Genomic DNA, 18,898 nt, shown 5'->3' on the forward strand with positions numbered 1-18,898 from the left:
TCTGCTGCCTTAAAGGTTTGTGCATTTAACAGGTAATATTGGAAATGTTATTCAAAGAACCCTGTTGTGGAGAACATGAAAAGCAAGCAAGTTCTTACTCTGAATGCCAGTGAATGGAAAATGTCCTTCTCTCTTCTCTTTTTTCTTTTCGTTATTTTTTATTCTAATTTTAATTTTTATTATTATTTTTCTTTTTCCTTTCCTTTTATTCTTTTTTGGTTTTTTCTTTTTCCTTTTTCTTTTTGTGTATTTTTTCTTTTTTTTTTTTTCTATTCTGTTTCTATTTCTCTTTCTTTCTGTCTATCCTTTCCTTCTCTTTTCCCCTTATGTTTTATACAGGCACACTGCAGCATTTTTTATTGCAGAGTAGTAATTTAGATTTGTTCCTGTTTTGTAACTGTAGAGAATGCTTATTACACACTATTTCTTTTACGTGGAGTAACAGGCAAGTTCTAACAGCTGACAGTTTCTGCACAGATAGTTGAATGGATTTCTTGCGTGATTTTCCAGCAGACAGCATCTTGGGAGCCCAGCAATATAAATTCTACTTTTACTGAAAAAGCAATATAAACCCCAAAATAATACATAATTTACATCAGGAATATGTGGCAATGTATATTTTCTTTATTTTCAAGGAAGCATCAGATGTTAGCAGACAATGTATGTTAAAATGAATAGCATCAAATTGTCCATTCTTACAGAAATGCTATATGTTACATCCCAATATGTGCTATGTATATATATCTTACAAAATACAGAATTCAGAATCTCAGAATTGCATTTGTTTCTGGCAGATGAATACATTGCCAAATGTTTTGGTTAGTTTACAGACCAATTTTTTTTTAATTACTGTGAGCATTTTTACATCCCTTTTCCTAGCTAACATATAGTGATGTGAAGCAACGGAACACTTAATAACACTTAACAAACTTGAAAAACACAGAACTTAAAAACTACCCAAACCAAACCCAATGTCAGGGCATGTATTTCATAGAAGTAAAGCATGCATGTGGTTTTCTTAGACACTGATATTGCCGGCTTATGCGCCTGGGGGACATGTGAAATTCTCTTGCCGGTATTTTAGAATAAGGCATGGCTGTGCCATTACACTGACAAAGAGAACTGTTCTTTTTAGTGTCACTGCTCTAACAGTCAAGCAATTTTTGTTTTCAAACAGGAAATTAATTAGATCAGATCAGTTAGTCTGGTGAGTTTCTGAGAAACTTTAAGGGGAGTTACCTTCTTAGTTAAAAACTGACCTTATTGTTTTGTTTTCCATCCTCAGAAGTGTTCCCACCTCACACACAACAAGATTTCAGTACTGTGAACTAAAGTCATAAATAAAGCATATACAAAATGATGTGCCCATGGCAGTTTGTATTCAAACCTCGTGCTGCTAAGAGCCAGTTCTCTGAAGAGCAGGATATCAACAATAACGTGGAGAAACACTGGAAGATCCACAGGTAAGATCTTTGTCTTTTAATGGTTTCGAAGTTTCTCTTTCATTTGAAATGGGAAGATATCAAGTGACCTGGGTTCTGGAGAAACCTGTGATGTGTTTCCAGAGCAATATCATAAACCAAAGAAGACTTGTCCCTGGCGGTCGCTGGGTGGTGTTGACTTGGAACGGTACATTTAAGCTTTTGTGTCTAAGTTGTACAATCATTGATGAAATAAATCACATAGTGTATTTGATGTGTTATAATGGTTTCATGTGTGCTAGGATTTAGGAGGCATGTGTGTGCTATAAAACTTAGCAAGTGATTATTAATGCTGCAATTAAGTTGGTAAAGTATTTCTGAGATACAATTTATGCAAGACTGCATAAAATAAATTGCACATGCATATTAACTTTCTCAGTTTTCAGGCTGTCACTTATTTCAGTTTTCTATTGCATAGCATTTCTTTCTCTGCCCATTACCTGCCCTTTTCTGTCATTGCTCTAAGTCGTTTATATCCAAATGTGAAGATACGTGGAGCTGACTGGTGGAAGTGGGTGATCACACGTGCTCTGCTGCCTAAAACACGTCATCCCCCTCTCCAAACCAGGGGCTTTGTTTGGAGTTTGTGCTCTGGATGCCTCTTGGGTGTTTTTGAACATCTTCTGAAACCTGATATCCAAATTAAAAAGTAGGAGTTCAGAAAGTAAGACAATGCAGAAAACAAAGGAAATTAATATAAAAGTATGTTATTTGCTTAATGGGCTGTAGACTGGGCCTAGCTGAGATTTTCACACATTTCCCTGAAGATTTCAAACTTTGTTCGATTCCTCTGAGTACGTTCTGGCCAGATCATAATTGTACAGTTGTCCTTTGTTTGGCCTCCAGCAACAACGCTCACCTTTACCTCTCCAGGCTGTATCTGTTGTTTTCCTTCCCACATAGTGACATGGAGAGGGTGATTGTAGCTGTGCTATTGACTCCCAGTCCACTCCAGCCCTTGCACTGGTGTGAATGGTTGGCTTGTTGACGCAGCACGTCTTTCAGAGACAGCTCTGAGCATCTCCCTGCTGATGCTGGAGGTAAAATTAACAAAAACTAACCGTGTTGCCTTATACTGAATTGTCTTTCTCTCTTTTAAAGCTTAGAAAATGATGATACCAAATTATGTGATGTGAGCAAGAAGCAGACAGAGATGCCACCCATCCCCAGCTCAGCGAAGGCCGGTAATGGGAGAGAGGTCTGTTTCCGGAGTTGTTGTTTGACACTAACCGTTCACGCAGGCTGTGCTTACTGCTCACAACTTCGCAAAGTGCTCATGTGAAGACTAACTGATGACGTGAGGTTAGAACTTCTGCACCATCTTTGTGTGAAAGATCTTTTCTGAACAACAAGAGGCTTTGGTAAGACTTAAGGAAAAGAGGTGTGGGATTGGAGTGACTGATTCCTTCATTCATCTTTGAAAACCCAGCCTCTGGTAACAAACATGGCCTTTCCCTAAAATTGTCTGGTTCACCGCTTTCCTGAGACTCTGTCTGCTATACTGAGAAACCTTATTGAAATTAAAAAGGTGTCTGCAGTGGCAGATACTGTTTGGTCATTGCGAAAATACTTTTTTTTTTTGCCATTTAATATCAAACTGTGCATTAACTCGATACTTTTTTACTTGAATAAGCACACATCAGATAAGATCACATTTATACCTAGTTTCTTGAATTTAATTTGTAGCATTTTAAGGGTCAAATAAAATTAAAAATTAAGCTTGAAGATATTTAGTAGGTCTCATGACAGTATTTTTATCTTTTCTCTGTCCAGAACCCCCCCCAAAATGGTATCAAAACTTCAAACCAAATTTCAAGATGTCCAATACACGTAAAAGTAAGAAACCTGGAAAATGGATCCAGCTTTCTCGATACACTACACCTGACAGCAAAGGAGGTAAATGTGGAAACCTGAACAGTGATTTTTCATACCTTTGAAAAGATACAGAGTGCAACATTGGGTTTTGACATGTTATTGTTTTTCAGGTTATCAACTGCCGGACCAAAGCCTGCCAAGGGGCACTCATGACCCCCAAGGGCCTGGTGAAAGGTTCTAGAGATGGGCCGGTTCCACCCACAGAGCTTTTGCCTCAGGCAATAGACTTTGTCAAGCAGTACTACAGCTCATTTAAAGAGTAAGCGACTTCACCTTCCATTTGGGTATAAACGTCCTCTACCTACCTGCCTGTCTGGGAGACTATAGGAGTGTTTAGTTTCTTCACAGTTATTGGTAACTATCCCAATACATAGCAGGCTTTCAGAAAATAGGTAAGGACTATTAGAAAAGGTAAATAAAACTATTATTGCACTTCATGTGCTCTATTCACCAATCCCAGGTCTCGGGAATACAGAAATGTAAAGTGCATTCCTCAGCCTCATCCCTTCTGAGTGTGTTAATTCTAGTATGTTCATAACAAGCAGCTTGGTTAGGACACTCTTACAGAAAGTGACCTTCTGTTTTCTTAACAGTGGGTGTTAATGGGATTAGCTCCTACTCAGCTCAGCCTTAGACGTGAATAACGTGGACAATGCTTTTTGTTTGTGCTGTTCCAAGTATCTTTGTGTTCTTTTGTTCTCTGTTTTGACTCTCAAGGCTTTAGCCAAAGATTGGAAGGCCAGGCTCTTGCTTCTCAACCTTGCTCTGTCCTATCAACATAAGCTTGCTGAGCATGCTGAGAGGGATGCTCTAGCTGCAGAAAAGAGGTTTGTGTTTTCGCAAAAATGGATGTGGTGCAGACACATCTTGTTGCAAGAAAAGCTGGAACAGCCTGCTGAGGTCCAAGAGTTTGCAGTGACAGTTTTCACATGATAAGCTTTCAAGTGACAATTCAATGTTTGCTCATCCCATTATAAAACATTATCAGGCTTTCAGAGGGACTCAGTCACATAATGCCTACTTCTTTAGACACTTTGAACTCTTCTACAAAGCTTTCTTCCATCTGAATCTTTCTGAAAGTCTGTCTTACACACAGGCTGTACTCACTTGCCAGTGCATTACATTTGCACAGCTCTGTGCTTCTGCTCATGGCTATTTGATCACATTGATTTACACTATCTTACATGCTTGCCCTTGATCTTTCATCTTGTTGAAAATGTGAAAACTCTCAGACAGTGCAGGCTATTTTCATTCTGTCTGTAAGCCAACAAAACAATTTTTGTCTGTGCTGTGATAAATATTTCCTAATGTTTTGACTTCGTTCTCTGTTATCAAACTAAAGAATTTTAGAGTTGGTTCCTCTGACAAAGGAACTGCTCAGCACTTCCTTTCAGGAACGAAAATCCTACTTACTTTGCTCAGAAGAGCTGTGTGTCTGTGAAAATAATAGAACTTTGCGAGGCCAATCACTATAATCCTACTTTTGGGCTGAAGCTAGCCTGTTCTCTACTTTTCATTTGCTTGCAATTTGACGGTTTTTTTCCAAACTAATCTAGAAAATCCAAAATGAAACTGAAAACTTGCACAGAAAAGCTTGTGATCAATCCGTGCATGTGTTGGGTGGTGAAAGGATGGTGTCACTACATAACTTTCTAGTATATTAGTTTCTTCACTAGACCAGTAAGCTCTGTCATGTGCACTCAATAAGGACAGTTCCTAAACTGTGACGCCAGGGAGAATTCTCCCGGGCAGTCCCCAGCAGAGTGCGATGTACTTGACTCATCCCTTTACCTAGAACACCCACTGCTTTTTGCTGAAACTCTGGGAGCCCAGGCTGCTGCAGTAGGTGACAGCTGTGCTCTGGGGACAGAAGCATGGGGCAGTAGAGGGGAGGTGGGCAGCAGATGACGGCGACTTTCAGCTGAAGCACGGTGAAATTGCTGACTTCATGATGTGATGGATGATTTCACAGAGTACTTTAGGTTGACTTGTTTCAAATTCAGAGAGCATAGATTTGTAACACGGATGGGTTTATCAGCATTTATCCGAACTTGCCATGACTCAGCCTACAGAGATGCTAATCCCCTCCCTGGAAATCTACCTGCATCCTGGCAGATAAAATCAGCAATGGGCGTAGAAGTCTTCTTGTGCAGGAGGATGCTCAAAAGATTCATGGCTTCAGCAATGCCTGTGCTCTTCTTGACCCAGAACATAAGGAGAATGTCTGCAATTTAAATCAGTTCTAAGTACTGAAATGCTCATTGTTTCTTTTCCTGGCTGTTTCCTGTTCAAAAGGCCAAAAATAGAAGAACACCTGGCCCGACTGGAAACAGTGACTAAGGAGATAGAAACAACAGGAACCTACCAGCTGACAAAGGACGAGCTGATCTTTGCTGCCAAGCAGGCCTGGAGGAACGCGCCCAGGTGCATTGGGAGGATCCAGTGGTCCAACCTGCAGGTAACCTCCGAGTCTCCATATTATGGGCCAAATACTCATCTACTGTAAATCAGAGGAACATCCTTTGGTAAACGATGCCAGTTGCTTCAACTGAGGACTCTTGCCTCCTGTACATAGCAGAAGATCTTTTTGTAGTTTCTCACTTCATAGTTGGATTAAAACACATGTAGGAGTGCTAGCATAGGAACCAACCGAGTTGTGGAACCAGGTGTATGTCTTGGTCCTTGGAGGATTGTTATGTGTGCAAATGACACATGTAAGAACAATCAGAATGAACCTTTCCTAGTGGAGCTACAATTAAATTGAGAAATACTGATTTTTCACTTTTTTCCTTCATCTTTCATTATCTGCATAAGAAAAACAATGATCTTACATTGCTGTTTCAAAATAGTTTTTTTTCTTTACATGTCTTTTGGAAACACACAGGTATTTGATGCACGTGATTGTAAAACAGCAAAGGAAATGTTTGAGCATCTCTGTCGTCATATTAAGTATGCCACAAACAATGGAAATATAAGGTAGGCCTCTTTTATTTCATTTGAATTTTAAACAACAAAAATCACTTCCAGATCTGGATTCAAAACTCTACCTAAGACCTAAAATAGTCCAAATATTTTGACAACTTACCTCTGCTCTTAATTCTCCTGCTACTAACTTTGATGGCTGATGTGGCAAAACCTCTCATTATTCCTGGGGAAAATAGATTATTTGAAGATTCAAGGAGGTGGGTGGAGAGGATGAATCATTTTATTTCTACTGATGTTTATTTTAGAACTATAAAATAATTGCTGTTGGCAACAATTTATGTCCTAATAACTGGAATGCGATTGATGTGCTGCTGTGGTGTAACGGGATTTGTCTCTCTGGGCAGATCAGCCATCACTGTCTTCCCCCAGAGAACTGATGGGAAACACGATTTCCGTGTTTGGAACAGCCAGCTCGTCCGATACGCTGGCTATCAAATGCCAGATGGGTCTGTTGTAGGAGACCCGGCCAGTGTGGAGTTCACACAGGTACAGTTCCCAGTACAGAATCAGAGCTGCTTTCCGTCTTTCTTTTATGTTTATGCAGAGTGGAAGGGAAGTGTGGCGGTAAGGAGTGAATGGGATGTTCTACCCACAGGTTCTAGGTGCAGGCTGAAGCAATAATTTCTTACTATCTTGCTATAAAATATTCCCTTCCATCACAGAACAGGGTGAGCTAATGCTCCCCTTAAGTCAGGGACACAATCAGTGCTTGAACAACGTGTCTTGGCATTGTTTGAATGGGAAAGATGATGTTTATCACTAAGAATTTACCTCAGCAAGTTTTAGAGGGTTAACATTCTTTTGTCTTCAAATCAAGGAGGAAAAAAACCTAAAAAATCCCCTGAAACCTACTTTCTTCACAGTTGTGCATTGAGCTTGGGTGGAAGCCGAAATATGGCCGCTTTGATGTAGTTCCACTTGTTCTTCAAGCAAATGGCCAAGACCCAGAAATATTTGAAATCCCTCCAGAAATTGTCCTTGAAGTGCCAATGGAACATCCAAAGTAAGCACACAAGACGTGGATAATTGCATTTTTGCCTCTGCCTCACCTTGGCAGGTTATTAGCCTGCGCCTGTGGCAGTCATTTGATGAGTTCTTTGTTAAGATAAAATTATGATAAATTGTCCTGAAAGATAAAATGGTAGTTAGAACAATGAAATGAGATTTAAATTAAGGAAGCCAAAAGCATTTTTGTTGGAAATACTTTTTTCCCAATCTGCATTTCAATTATATTCAGAATTTTTAAAATCCTCCTTTCTTATGCCAGTGTAATACGCATGTAAAATGTGGCTGCACTCATAACAAAACCTTTATTGCCTTTCTGTCTGTTTTTTCTTCATGTTTGCTTTGGGACTGGCCTGAAGATTGCAGAGCTCTGTAACACAGTTCTGCAATTTCTTTAGCAGGCGATTCCCAGTTATCGCATTGTAAACAAAAACTGCTATGATCTTTTGCAGTCCATGCTGCATGGGTTATTTCTCCCAGAGTTAATGCTCTTTATCTTCCTGGACTTTTCTGGTTATCACCTAAAGGAGGAAAGACACATAAGGTAATAAATCCAAACGCTTGTTTAACAGGTATGAATGGTTTAAGGAGCTGGATCTGAAGTGGTACGCGCTGCCTGCTGTTGCCAACATGCTTCTTGAGGTGGGAGGCCTGGAATTCACAGCGTGTCCCTTCAATGGCTGGTACATGGGTACAGAGATAGGAGTGCGAGACTTCTGCGACGTGCAGCGATACAACATCCTGAAGGTGACTGCTGCAGCAGAGCTGTGGGGCTGAGAAGGGAACGACCCTGGGGGGTGGAGCGTTTTGGAAAGAGACGCCGTCAATCTTCGCTGGGATGGTTGTGGTGTTTGTATCACACAGACACTTCAGCGCTAATCTGACACAATATCCTTGAATTCCTGCCAAGATTATGACTGCCAGACTGTATGGCTGTTTTTATGGTGTTCTGACAGTATCTGTTCCAAATACCTGCATAGAATGGGGAAGCCGCAACTGTAAAACAAGCAAACAAACAAACAAACTGTCCAAAGGGAATTCTCCTGCAATTTTACCCTGAATCCTGCTGATTCGGGACTTTTGCTCTCTGCCTGTACATTTCTGAGGTGTATTTTGGTCAGTCTGCTGTTGACAAGGCAGTGGAGTCCTGGTGGTTGGCTGCGGCTCTTGGTCACCTCACCAGTAAAAATTAATAAGGATGACTTATAACCAGATATGGCCACTTTTTAAACCATTTAGTCCCAGAGAGAACTACTCCCCACTTTACCAGATGAGAATAGCCTCAAGAACCAGAAGTCCCGAACTCAAGTTTACCTCTAATCCCGAATGTTTCTGCTGCCATCACTTTCCCCAGCACCAGACTGACTCTTCCCCCTTCCACAATACTTTTTGCTGCATATTAAGGTGATGAGATGGAGAAATCATGAGGTCTAAGTCCCACATAGTAAATTTACTTTTCTCTGTTTCACATGTAGGAGGTAGGAAGAAGAATGGGTCTGGAAACAAACAAACTTTCATCCTTATGGAAAGACCGAGCTGTTGTAGAGATAAATGTGGCTGTGCTTTATAGCTTCCAAGTAAGTTGAGTATGGTACCTGGAGAGACAGTGAATATTGTCTGTCCTTTTTTCCTTTCACTTTTAACAGCTTTATACAAACACAGTGCCAGTGGACCAGTGCAGATTATCACTGTGATTCCAGTAGGGTTGTTCAAGTCCACCTTGATCTGTATCTATCTTGCTGATAGTAATTATTTCCCAGCAGTATATAACGTCCTTGAAATATTAACTGAAGCAAAAGGGTTACTTTAACTACATCAGGAAGAGGAACAGAATGGTCTTTTTAATGTACATCTCTCTTTTTGCAATTATTTTAGAAACAGAACGTGACTATCATGGATCACCACTCAGCTGCCGAGTCCTTCATGAAATACATGCAGAACGAGTACCGTGCGCGGGGAGGCTGCCCGGCCGACTGGGTGTGGATCGTGCCTCCCATGTCAGGGAGCATCACTCCCGTGTTCCACCAGGAGATGCTCAACTATGTCCTCACTCCCTTCTATTACTACCAGGTACACATGATCCAAAAAAATGTGGTTCTAGTAGACAACTTCTTCAGTGCCGATGATAATGTGGGACCTGAAGAAGTCTGAATGAAAAGCCCTGGCCGATGAAAGGTCCCTGGAGAGATTCAGAGAGGGCAGGCACTGTCTGTGCTCCTGTGGAGGGCTCTGTTCGCACTGCTGAATTCAGCTGCACGTAAAATGTAATTTAATGCTACAGAGACTTATCCTGTGTTTGTACACAGTGGATTATGTATACAGATTCTGTTTTATCTGGCTCTTCCAAAGATGTGCAAATTGTGTATTTGTTATTTTACGTTTCTTACCTGAAGCTTAACTTTTGTTTTGTTTTTAAAAAGGTGGATGCATGGAAAACACATATCTGGCATGATGAGACCCGGAGGCCAAAGAAAAAAGAAATAAAGTTTAGCATCTTGGCAAAGTAAGTTGTTCAAATAAGAGTCTTCATGCTTTTGTCCAACTATTCTATTCTTGTGATGTTTCGGTTCCACTTTTTTTTTGAATAATTATTGCAGTAGGGACCACTTGAATTGTTTGAATTCTGTCTATAGGTAAATAATATTCACATCTAAGATTCTTATTCAGGGCTATCTATAGTGTATTGCTTCTGAACAATCTTCCAAGGAAAAACCGTGCTCAAGATCAGTTTTTTTCAGCTTGTTTGTGAATCAATCTGAATTACTGTGTAGCTATATTAAAAATAATGTGCTTATTTTTTCCCCAGGGCTGTCCTCTTCGCATCTTCACTCATGCGACAAACAATGGCAACCAGGCCCAAGGTGACTGTACTCTATGCAACAGAGACTGGGAAATCGGAAACACTGGCCCGCGACCTGTGCAGCCTGTTCAACCGCGCCTTCAGCACGAAGGTAGGGCAGGGTGAATCACCCACACTGAACGATCAGCAGGCACCCGACAACCACAGGCATAGCTAGTGCTGGTTCTTATGTCTGCTAGCAATTTCTCATGAACTTTATACCTTCCAGATTCTGTGCATGGATGAGTACAACATCAGTGACCTGGAAAAAGAAACCCTTCTCTTAGTGGTTACGAGCACTTTTGGAAATGGAGATTCTCCAAATAACGGCAAGGTAATATTCACCTCAGAAGTACAAATGAGGCTCAGCTCAAAGACTGAGACCAAAGACAAGCCTTTCATTTGTCCCATGTACTTGAGTAAGACACGCCACAGGGTCTCACTCTTGTCTTAAATCAGAATATTCTTCTAACCTTAAGTATTTTATGAATTTTTATACAGACCTTGAAGAACTCCTTGCTCAATCTGAAAGTGCTGAGAAAAAAAATTAGGTAAAAATATTTTATTGTATGGTTTGCATGTGATCAAGTCCATTTGCATTTCATTTAGCATAACATAGTCATCTTCTTTTTATCTCCTTCTGCAGATATGCTGTTTTTGGTTTGGGGTCCAGCATGTACCCGGAGTTCTGTGCCTTTGCTCATGACATTGACCAAAAACTGGCCCAGCTGGGAGCTGCTCAACTCACTGCCGTAGGGGAAGGAGATGAACTCAATGGGCAAGAAGAGGCCTTTCGCACATGGGCAGTCAGTGCCTTCAAGGTTAGCTCATATTTGAGTTCATTCATTTGTTTTATTTCAGTATTCACTAGCATCCCATAAAAATGGTGAAAATGAAGGAAAACAAACATGTGGATTTGTATCTGAATTTTGAACTCCTCTCTTCTACTGCTTGCCTAAGTTGAAGAGGGGATTGGGCCCCTTTTCTGTTATTTTTTAATATTCACATAAAGTTCAGTAAAACTTTTGGATAGTGGGATGCTGATTATGAACCAGGGTGGTAGCATCAGACATCAGAATTTTTTGAAGTACATCAGTTTCTTTAGTTATACAGCTATAGAAGTGAAGCCTTACTGACCCCCTATACCACCAGTGAACTCGACAGAATCGATAAACAATAGCTATCTGGGAACTTGGTGTCTCCCATTAGGATTATGACAATCCTAAGAATATTATTTTTACCATGAATAGCCTTATTTTTTATTTTTTTCTAGACTGCCTGTGACATTTTTAACATCCGTGGGAAAAACAGTATTCAGTTGCCTGAGATATACACTTCTCATGAAAGCTGGGATCCTAAGAATTACAGGATAGTGCATGACCCTCAAACCATGGACTTGACTAAAGGTATTTACCTCCCACCTCCTGCTGTCCATTTACTTCAGACAGGTGTGAACTGTAAAGGCTTTCTAAAAGTGCTATTGGTCCTGCTAGATGATAGAATTCATATAATGCAGTGGTCAGAGAAAAAAAGACATTGGTTTACACTGCATAAATCATTATCTTTTCCAGTGCAGTAACGTCAGAAGAGCAGAACATGCGTACTTTTTGACAAAAGCTGAGATGAGCTATTTTTGGTCTGGGAAGGCATGTGTATAGGACACATAACTGACTAAAAGCGTATCACATTCTAGAGCGAGCATGGTTCAGTTCTTTTCTGCATATTGTTTGAAGACATTTAAAAAAAATGGAATCACAAAATTGCCATGAGTCTTGTCCTCTTTTCTCAACAGCACTTGCAAACATTCACGCCAAGGATGTAATTCCCATGAAGCTGAAATTCAGACGGAATCTTCAAAGTTTAAAATCCAGGTACAAATACCTCATTCTTCGAATATTGCAATACTACATTTCACTAAAAGCTTAAACATCTGAAATGCTTGGTTATAAACATCTTCTCTGCACAGTTACTAAGAAATATATATGAATTTTGTGCCATTGTTAGTAGAATAAATTGTTATCACAAGCCCACAAGAACACGCACACTCTTAGCTCTGGCTTAGAGAGGAGCTAACTTCCCAGAAGAGTCTCTGGGAATGTAGGGAACTAAATAACTTCATGATATGACCCTTTGATACCTACTCAAAGTGGAGGGTCAGGTGGATGCTCCCTCTCCCTTGCTTGCTGTGCTACGTGCCAGGCAAATGTTTAACTTCTTTTGGAGGAAAAATTGCCCCTTAGCAGGAAAAAAAAAAAAGGAAGAGGTGTAGTGCAAGAAGCTGCTGCCTTCAGTTGTACCGCAGAGCAAGCTGAGACCAGACAGTACACAAAGAAGTACAAAAGGATGATCAGTGCTAACATCTGTCTTAGAAATAGCGTCTGTGAAGGGCTCTTCAGCGTCCTCTGGCACGTCTGTCCCAGCCCTGCTCTACATACAGTTTTCTTACGGGAATTCTTCACGGTTGATGATGTGAGCTACTGAGTCTCCAGCAGAGCTGCACTTCCTTTCATGGCCTGATCACAGGCACGTCCATTCTGCACTGGACAGATCAGGGAGCACTTCAGCACTTTATTTGTTTTGATACAAGTACTTCACATATCTGGACTCTAATTTGTTTAAGTCTCTGAGAAGCACTAAGCTGGTCTGATAGTTTGGTAATGAACACAAGTACACCCTTGCCAGCTGCCACTGCAGATTTATTCCTTGTCTGAGCAGTTCAAGGGAAATCCTGTTGACGTAATCAAGATCTGTCTGATCTCTTTTTTTCTTTCTCTAGTCGAGTTACCATTCTAGTGAAGCTTTCCTGTGAGGCTGGTCAGGAAGTGCGCTACCTGCCTGGAGAACATATCGGGATTTTCCCAGGCAACCAGCCGCAATTAGTCCGTGGCCTCATTGCACATGTGAAGGATGCCCCTCCAGCTGATCAGACTGTCAGACTTGAAACCTGCATGGCTGGTAAGTTGGTTCTCTTTAGACAAAATAACAGAGGATGTGACAGATTTCTCTTAAAATTCCTGAAAATTTTTATAGATTGAATTTGGCTCTATTGCCCTCTTTTAAGTTTCAGTAGGATTTTCTTGATGCTTTTAGTTGTTATTATAATTCTCAATTCTGCTTTTGCATACTCTGGCAAATCAGCGTTCATGGAGTTATCCTAGGTTGACAGTGTTTGTGATTCAGTTGTTAAATTGGCCATTGACCACAATTAAATTAATCAACAGAGTTTGCTTATTGTTGCTACATATCAGAGTCCTAAAATAGATTTATACATCATGACCATTTTTCCATCTTATTAGGAAAGATCTGCTAAACCATAGGATTCTGACACACAGAAAGATGATTTCCCCAAATGAAAGTCTTTTCATTTTAAAGCAGTGGTTTGTTATCATGCAATTCTCTGCATCAGATCCTCCCCTTACAAAAAGTTAGAAACCTCACGTCAACCTCTTTTCAGAAAGGCCCTGTGCTCCAGACCTGCTGCAGCCCAGTCTGAAGTCATATTTTGAAGGACACTGAGTTTTGCAAAGCTCTACAGCTGTCAAATGCCATGGGAATTGCCAAGTGTTCTTTTATTTCCCTCATTTCCAGGTGGCTACTGGACAAGTGACAGAAAGATTCCAGCCTGCACACTCTCCGAGGCTTTGACATACTTGCTAGATATCACTACTCCACCCTCCCAACAACTGCTAAAAAAACTCTCCCAGCTGGTAACAGCGGAAGGCGACAAACAGAGACTGGAAGTTTTGTGTCAGGTAGGTGTTACGGCTACATTTGTGTTAGAAGTGCTAGATACTGGACCATCCGATGCCCTTGACTGTGTAGCAGAAGCTTAAGAAATTTTTGTAGTGATGGTGCTTGATATTTATCCCTCTGTTCCATATTGTGCGTACTTGTAAAACCAAGCAGAGTGAGAGAAAGGGTGGTCTTGTGGCTCAGCTTGGGCGTGAGAGTCGAGAGATTCTTCAGATCTGGTGGTTCCTGTGTGGTTCTGGGTGGGTCACTGCCTGGTGCTCTCGCCCGCCTCGTGGTGGTTTCTGCCGACACGAGATTAGAAGACCTCAGTTTGTAGGTGGAGGGGTTGGAGGGGAGCTGGTAGATATTTTTGGCAGAAATTTGGTACCATGAGAGTAAGAGGGATGTTGCTTTCAGTGACTCACAGGGCTGGTGTTTGCTTCAGGAGGTATTGGGACCTGGGCCCATGCAGTTTTGTGGGTATCTCATAGCAAGGGGCTGAGGAACACAGTCTACTTCAGCTTGTACATCCTCATTGAGATAGCTGGTGTCTGAGACAATTGTAGCAGGTGTTCTGTACTTCTGTTTTCAAATATTAAACAACTCCTTAGGAAACCCTAGTATTAGTCTAGGCAAAGTTTTGCGACTTCTCTGCTGATTTTCCTGCATATTTAATTGAATGTAAAGCAGGAATCTTATTTATACATGACATTTCAAATATCCCTGCTCTCCTGAACTGATGACCTGGTAACATTGTGATGGTGGCCTTTGGCTTTTAGAGCACAGAAGAATACAATAAGTGGAAGTTTTACAACAGCCCGAACATCCTGGAGGTCCTGGAGGAGTTTCCCTCTGCCGAGGTCTCCACGGCTTTCCTACTGACCCAGCTGCCGCTCCTGAAACCCAGGTACTATTCTGTCAGCTCCTCCTGCGACATGACACCCGGAGAGATCCATCTGACCGTTGCGGTTGTATGCTACAGGACAAGGGGTAATGAATTGTTTTTCGTTTCTCTCTTGATTCGATGATATTTAGGCTGCATTGCGGGTCAGAAAAAAACTGTGTCTGCCACATGGCATGAAGAATATCTGTAATAAGAGTTTGTATTGTGATACATGCAGAATCGTGTACTGCAGTGCAGATGTTCATACTGTGTCAGGAGTTGCTAAAGTCCTGCATCGTCATTGGGGTATCCTTGTTTTATAAATCATTACTAGGTATACACTTACTTAAAAACATAATTTTAAGTATGAACTGTGTTTTTTAAAAAAACTGAGAGCTTTTGAATACTGACAGAGGTGTTTTCCTTTGATTAGATGGACAAGGGCCTTTGCACCATGGAGTCTGCAGCACATGGCTGAATACAATAGCTCTCAATGAAGTAGTTCCATGCTTTATACGCAGGTGAGTGTATGAGAGAGAAAAAGAGAAACAAATAAACACAAATAATGGTGGTTCTTAGTTCAGCCTCTTCAGTGTTTTTTCGTTGTTTGCTTATGATTTTCAAATGATTGGTGAGTGCAGGTTGGAATTTCTGAGTTTGAGAAGAGAGGAAGCTCTGTGTTTTCCAGAGATGAGATTCTTTATCATATCTTATGTTGAGTGAGATCATAACTCATTAGAAAATTCTGAATGAATTCTATTCATGTGGCACCATCCCCACTGTCAGCATATAGAGCAGGTAAAGCTAAGGAAACAAGAAGTGACTATCACCAAGTTAAGCCCCGTTAGTTTTCTCATTCAAGAAACTGACACTGAGGTATCAGTTGTAGACTAATGACCTAATTAACGTATTTTTGCATTTTAGTGCTAATGAATTCCAGCTCCCAGAGGAGCCAACCAAGCCATGCATTCTGATCGGCCCAGGAACAGGAATTGCTCCCTTCAGGAGTTTCTGGCTGCAGCGTCTGTGTGACATGGAGAAGAAAGGTACTTGTGGGGATGGGCACCTGGGGAGGTCACAGCCCTGGTCCTCCAAACTGAATCTGCGGCTGGAGGCACCAGAAACGTTGGCCAAGCAAACCTGTAGGGATTGATCAGCCCAAGACTGACTGAAGACAGCACTGAAACAGCTAATCCATCCCAGTCGAGACCTTTCTGGTGGTCTTTGGGGTGTTTGGTCACTTGGAGGGGGCAGCCTGTGTGTCCTTGTCCATCCTGTACGGTCAGTGCCTGCCCCAGGGCCCACACAGGGGCCACAAGATGGAGAGGAGACGCTTTAGCCTGCCCGTATCAGCCCCTTTGTGGAACCTGCTCCAGCAGGTGATTCCACAGAATTCCCTAAGGACTTGGGCAGGTTCAGTCCTACTGCAAGACCCTAAAATCACCAGCTGTCACACACAGACACACACACTCTCCTTCTCAGGGGTCTGGTGAGAAAGGCTAACTAGAAAATAGCTGTACAGACAGCTGTGTGACAACGGGGCCCTCTATGGGAAGAGGCATTGGAGATCATAGGCCTGACCAGGAGAGACAAAAAACTTCCCAATGTTGGTTTCAGGGATCAAAGGTGGTGACATGACGTTATTGTTTGGCTGCCGGCAGCCAGACATGGATCACATCTACAAAGAAGAAACGGAGGAAATGAAGAGGAAGGGAGTCCTGAAAGACATCTACACAGCTTACTCCAGACAGCCTGGCCAAGCTAAGGTAAGGCTGGCTCCTTTGTTGCTTAAGGGTTGGCTCCTTTCAGAATGGTCCCTCAAGTGAAGGTTTCAGCTGTTTAACAACGTTATTTGCTAGAAAAACCAGTAGCCCAAGTAGCATTTAAGAAAACTTGTCTAATGATCCTTTTTCTATTTATAAGGTCTATGTTCAAGATATTCTTCAAAGCAAGCTGGAGACCAAAGTGTACAACCTCGTGCATAAGGAGGAAGGGCACCTGTATGTCTGTGGAGACGTGCGCATGGCCAAGGATGTTGCTCAGACTTTGAAAGGGATGCTTGCCAAAAAACTGAACCTCAGTGAGCAGCAGGCAGAGGAGTATTTCTTCCAGCTAAAGGTACGCAGGGCACTCTTTCCTGTCAGCTGGAGTTCCAGGATGGGTTACAGGAGTTTTCAAAGTCACAATCAAGATCTTGTGGGCTGCCGTGAGCTGCTTCTCAGCAGAACACATGAGAAAAAAGCTTTAAGTCATCAGCTTAGTCCACCCACCGTGATTTAAAATGCGTAGTTTCTGTTTGGTTGGGATGTAAGAGAGACACATCATGTTCTTCTCTTACATCTATCATTTTTGCAGTGTCTCTCTTAGGGCTCTGGACATGAGCTCTGCACCGTGTCTGGAACATCAAGAGTTTGAGAGTTTATGGTGCCAGTGGAGGGGAGGGAGTTTAAGAAATGAGAGGGCCCATCACTGCCAGCACCGTGCCTGGGTGTGCTGGCTTTTGGGGCCCCTTTTGCTAGCAGACCTTGGCCTGCAGCGCGGGATCCACACAGGTCCCTTTGCTGACCAGAGCAAACGTCCACTGGCACAGAATGCCAAAGGCCTTTCAGTTACTGACCTGTCACACAAGGAGGAGCTAGCCGTTCTTAATTCATCTCTTGGGTCTCCTTTTGTTTTTTGCAGAGCCAGAAGCGATACCATGAAGATATATTTGGGGCTGTATTCCCACCTGAAGTCAAAAGAGGTGTAAGAGCTTTGCAATCCGCCAATCCAAGAACAAATCAACTTGCGTTTTAGACAATGCTTGCACATTTGTTGTTATTTTCAAAAAACAAGGGGTCAAATCCTCTTTCTTATACATGTTACATCATACACATGTATACGATTGTAGGATTTGACTTTTAAACCTCAGCCTTAATTACAAAAAATATTAAATTTAACTTTTGCTGCTATTTATTCTGAGACTTCTTTTAATAGATTAATAGTTAAGATGCAAATTATTTTTTAATACTGTTTCTGCTAGTATAAATCTACTATTTTTTGTAAATACAAAGAAAATTTAGAGTTTTTTACTATGTAAGCTAGAACTGAAATATTTTTGAAATGTACTGTTTATCTTTGAATTTATTTATATCAGATTTTTTTACTCTGCATATTATCTTCACTTTAAAGTGAGTAAATGGATGGTTGTGTCACTTGGAAATATACAGTCACGTGCCTTATTGAATCCAGAGCAACGTTTGCAAACAAGATAATAATATAATGGTCGTAAGTGGAAATACTTGCTGCATACACTTCAAATGTATGTATGTGTGGAGGCAGTAGGTTTGAATTCTGCTTTATGTGACTCGGGTACTCAAACCTGAATTGTTACAGAGCCTATGGAGTACAGTTCAGAAAATTCAAAAGCACTTTGTACATTTGAATTCTATGCTCTGATGTACTTGATTTGTTTCAATAAAAGATGCCTTTATACTGAGACAAACAAGTGGGTGTGGATTAAATATGTGAGGTTTGGTGGAGTGGGTTTAGGCTCCAACCACCACTCCTAAGTCAAGAGCCCTGCTCCAGGAGTCCCGAAATGTTCGTGCCAGGCAGGGGGAGTTTGCACCAGAGACTAAGATTGGTTTGCAAACAGCAAAAAATAAAATAATAAAATAGCAATGAGAGCAATATATTTTGCCCTGATTATATTTTAACTTGGGCTCTTTCTATGCTTTGTAGTTCTGTCAGAACTTTTAGTTCTTTCTCTAAAATTGCCAGGGCTATATGACCGTATTAAAAAAAGCTTACGGTGAGATTTTCTTGTCATCCCTTGTCTCCAGGAACTGGAGTCTGATGAAAGAGGAGTTGAGTCCCAAACGTGAACAGTGCCATGTATGTGCAGTGTGTTTCACGTGTGCCTCAAGACAGCCTTAGATAGAAGATCAAAGATACAGCACAGATGGAAGAGTGTGGACAGTGATGGCAGAACAGGAGCAATCAGACAACAGGTACAAAGACAGGGAGGACAGTCCTGATGGGCACCCAGTGTGTAACACCCCAAGCTTTAGTTCAGACTTGGTTTAACTGATGTTTTATCTTTTTGGCTTTTTGGAG

General features: G+C 41.4%; 1 protein-coding gene across 1 annotated transcript; it reads left to right on the forward strand.

Annotated features, from left to right (window-relative positions):
- Positions 1-1,356: 1,356 nt before the first annotated feature.
- On the forward strand, positions 1,357-17,596 carry NOS2 (nitric oxide synthase 2). The gene is made up of 26 exons (XM_065646922.1): positions 1,357-1,463; positions 2,583-2,679; positions 3,255-3,377; positions 3,467-3,615; positions 5,652-5,814; positions 6,241-6,332; positions 6,686-6,827; positions 7,205-7,344; positions 7,919-8,093; positions 8,822-8,923; positions 9,222-9,416; positions 9,767-9,849; positions 10,153-10,297; positions 10,415-10,519; positions 10,687-10,736; positions 10,832-11,006; positions 11,459-11,591; positions 11,978-12,056; positions 12,962-13,140; positions 13,774-13,937; positions 14,697-14,907; positions 15,234-15,321; positions 15,725-15,846; positions 16,418-16,566; positions 16,724-16,918; positions 17,483-17,596. The coding sequence occupies exons 1-26, from the start codon at positions 1,357-1,359 to the stop codon at positions 17,594-17,596; spliced, it is 3,477 nt and encodes a 1,158-aa protein (XP_065502994.1).
- Positions 17,597-18,898: the final 1,302 nt, after the last annotated feature.

This window comes from Caloenas nicobarica, chromosome 17 (genome assembly GCF_036013445.1).
Source record: "Caloenas nicobarica isolate bCalNic1 chromosome 17, bCalNic1.hap1, whole genome shotgun sequence".
In the NCBI taxonomy this organism is placed as follows: Eukaryota; Metazoa; Chordata; class Aves; order Columbiformes; family Columbidae; genus Caloenas; species Caloenas nicobarica.

What these genes read in the sequence shown, in the direction of transcription:
- NOS2 (XM_065646922.1), top strand. Translation starts at nt 1,357, where the DNA reads ATGATGTGCCCATGGCAGTTTGTATTCAAACCTCGTGCTGCTAAGAGC. An exon ending in ACTTGAAACCTGCATGGCTG is followed by an intron (nt 13,141 to 13,773) that starts GTAAGTTGGTTC and finishes CCTCATTTCCAG; the next exon opens with GTGGCTACTGGACAAGTGAC. An exon ending in GTGTGACATGGAGAAGAAAG is followed by an intron (nt 15,847 to 16,417) that starts GTACTTGTGGGG and finishes TGTTGGTTTCAG; the next exon opens with GGATCAAAGGTGGTGACATG.